Source organism: Vicia villosa, linkage group LG5 (assembly GCF_029867415.1).
Source record: "Vicia villosa cultivar HV-30 ecotype Madison, WI linkage group LG5, Vvil1.0, whole genome shotgun sequence".
Classification (NCBI taxonomy): domain Eukaryota; kingdom Viridiplantae; phylum Streptophyta; class Magnoliopsida; order Fabales; family Fabaceae; genus Vicia; species Vicia villosa.
Window position 1 is genome coordinate 23,224,531 of NC_081184.1, and position 2,617 is coordinate 23,227,147.

A 2,617-nucleotide genomic window follows, 5' to 3' on the forward strand; every position below is an offset into this window, starting at 1 on the left:
TAAGAGCATGCAATTCATTCAAAAGGAGGATGGGACTGTCCTTACTACTCAGACTGATATTGAAGATGAAATCCTTCATTTCTATGGAAACCTTATGGGCAAAGCTGCTAATAGTTTCCAACATGTTAACATTGAAGCAATGAGGATGGGAGCTCAAGTAAATATGGAGCAAAGAGAGCATCTGGTCAGCAGGGTCACTACAAAAGAGATTGAGGAGGCACTCAATGGCATTGGAGATCTGAAGTCTCCAGGGGTGGATGGTTATGGAGCAAAATTCTTTAAAGTTAGTTGGCAGATCATAAAGAATGATGTTTGTGTTGCTATTAATGAATTTTTTGAACATGGTAGGATTTTGAAGGAGATTAACAAAACTATTGTGACTCTAATTCCTAAAACTACTGAGGTAAAATGTGTAAAGGATTATAGACTTATTGCTGGATGTACTATTGTGTACAAGATAATTTCAAAGATCATGACTGCTAGACTTGCAAAGATTCTGCCTAGCATAATAGGAATAAATCAAGCTGCTTTTGTTTCAGGTCAGATTATTCACAATCATATTATGCCGGCATATGAGTTAATTAGAGGATACACAAGGAAAGGTGGTACTCCTAGATGCATGCTACAACTTGATATACAAAAGGCCTATGATATGATGGATTGGGGGGCTCTTCAAATGGTCTTGAAGGAAATTGTTTTGCCTCAAATTTTCATACAGTGGATCATGACTGTGCTCACTACTATGACTTATACTTTCAACATAAGTGGTGTTCTCTTTAAGGATATGCAAGCTAGGAGAGGTCTAAGACAAGGGGGTCCTATCTCCCCTTGCTTTTTGTTATCATGATAGAGTATCTTAATAGATTGATGGGAAGAATGCAAACTAAGCCTGACTTCCATCATCATGCAAAGTGTGAGAAGCTTAATCTAACTAACCTCACTTTTGCATATGATGTTTTGTTGTTTTGCAGGGGTGATGAGAGGTCTGTTAAGATGATGTTGAGCACTATTAACCAATTTTCTGCTTCAACAGGGCTTGTGGTTAATTCCAAAAAGTGTAAGGTCTATTGTGGTGGGTTAAGTGATGAGGACAAGCACCTGATACAGGCTGTGACAAAGTTTGAAGAATGGCAGCTTCCCATGAGATACTTAGGTATTCCTATAACCAGTAAGAAGCTAAACATTCATCATTACATGCCTCTCATAGAGAAGATTCTGCAAAGAATGACACATTGGACATCAAAGATGCTGAGTTATGCTGGTAGAATTCAACTTGTGAAGAGCATTAGTATGGCTATCACCCAATACTGGATGCATTGCTTACCTCTTCCGCAGTTTGTTATTAGGAAAATTGATACAATGTGCAAAACATTCATTTGGGCTGGTAGCACTGAGGCATCGAGAAAGAGTCCTATTGCTTGGAATACTATGTGTAAACCTCGCGATCAAGGAGGTTTGGGTTATTCTGAACCTGTCAATCTGGAATAATACCACCATGTTAAAGTGTCTTTAGAACATATGCACAAAGGCTGAAAAGCTGTGGGTTAGGTGGGTGCATGTGAATTTTCTGAAAGGCCAGAATGTTATGGAAACAGGAGTTAGTAAAACTTGTTCCTGGATTTTGAAAAGAATCATGGAGCTTAGAGAGAATGTTATTCGAGTTCCTCAAGTATGGGAGAATATGGTGAATGATGGTAGATTCAAAATGACCACTATTTATGCAGCCATAACCAAAAGTGAAGAAAGTGTGAGCTGAAGACATTTATTCAGAGATAATGCAACTAGACCTAAGGCTTTGCGTACCACATGGATGACATGTCATGGGAAGCTTCCTACTAAAGAGAGATTGAAGAGATTTCATATCTTAAATGATGAAATTTGTAGTCTTTGCAATTTGGAGATTGAAATTGTTGAGCACTTGTTCTTTAAGTGCAGGATAGCTAGTGACATTTGGAAAGGAATTCTGCAATGGCTGGATGTTGTTCATCAACCGAATGGTTGGGAGGAAGAGCTGGACTGGGTGTTAAAGTCATCGAGGAAGAAAGGTTGGAGAGCTAGAGTGCTGAAGTTAGCTTTTGCTGAAAATATTTATGGTGTCAGGCAGCATAGGAATGATATTGTTTTTGGAAAGGATACATCTAGAAACACCATTAATAGCATTATAGATTGTATAGTTTATAGAGGATGGCAATCCAAAAGGATTAGCCCATATATAGCCTCATTGATGTTATATATTTGTTAGTTTTGGGGGTTCGATCATTTGATCACCTTTGTATATAACTATTTTTGAGTTAATATATCTTCCTTAATTCAAAAAAAAAAAATCAATATAATTGGTAACTAGTTATCTATAAACAATTTCTATAAAAAGGTAGTGCTTATAACTTGTTTAAAATTATAATTATTATTTAGCCTCTTGTTTATTATAAATTATATAGTTAATATTATTGATTTATTCCCTTCACATAATTCCAACACAAAAACCAAATTCTCCATCCATAAAATGTTTAATTAAAAAATCATTCATAATTAATATAACTAACCAAGTTTTATAAACATGATCAAAATCAAATTAAAAATGATAAAAATTTGATTTTGATAACTTTGGTGTCATTTG

The 2,617-nt window shown here is 35.7% G+C and overlaps 2 protein-coding genes across 2 annotated transcripts; both read left to right on the forward strand.

The window, feature by feature from the left end:
- Positions 1-843: 843 nt before the first annotated feature.
- On the forward strand, positions 844-1,488 carry LOC131604359 (uncharacterized). The gene has a single exon (XM_058876804.1). It carries the CDS (start codon positions 844-846, stop codon positions 1,486-1,488), a length of 645 nt encoding a protein of 214 aa, XP_058732787.1.
- Positions 1,489-1,810: 322 nt separating this feature from the next.
- Positions 1,811-2,242, forward strand: LOC131604361 (uncharacterized). Its single transcript, XM_058876805.1, has one exon. The coding sequence runs from the start codon at positions 1,811-1,813 to the stop codon at positions 2,240-2,242; it is 432 nt and encodes a 143-aa protein (XP_058732788.1).
- The last annotated feature ends 375 nt before the right edge of the window (positions 2,243-2,617 follow it).

Bases quoted from the DNA above. Each gene is read 5' to 3' on its own strand.
- LOC131604359 (XM_058876804.1), top strand. From the start codon at position 844: ATGATAGAGTATCTTAATAGATTGATGGGAAGAATGCAAACTAAGCCT.
- LOC131604361 (XM_058876805.1), top strand. From the start codon at position 1,811: ATGACATGTCATGGGAAGCTTCCTACTAAAGAGAGATTGAAGAGATTT.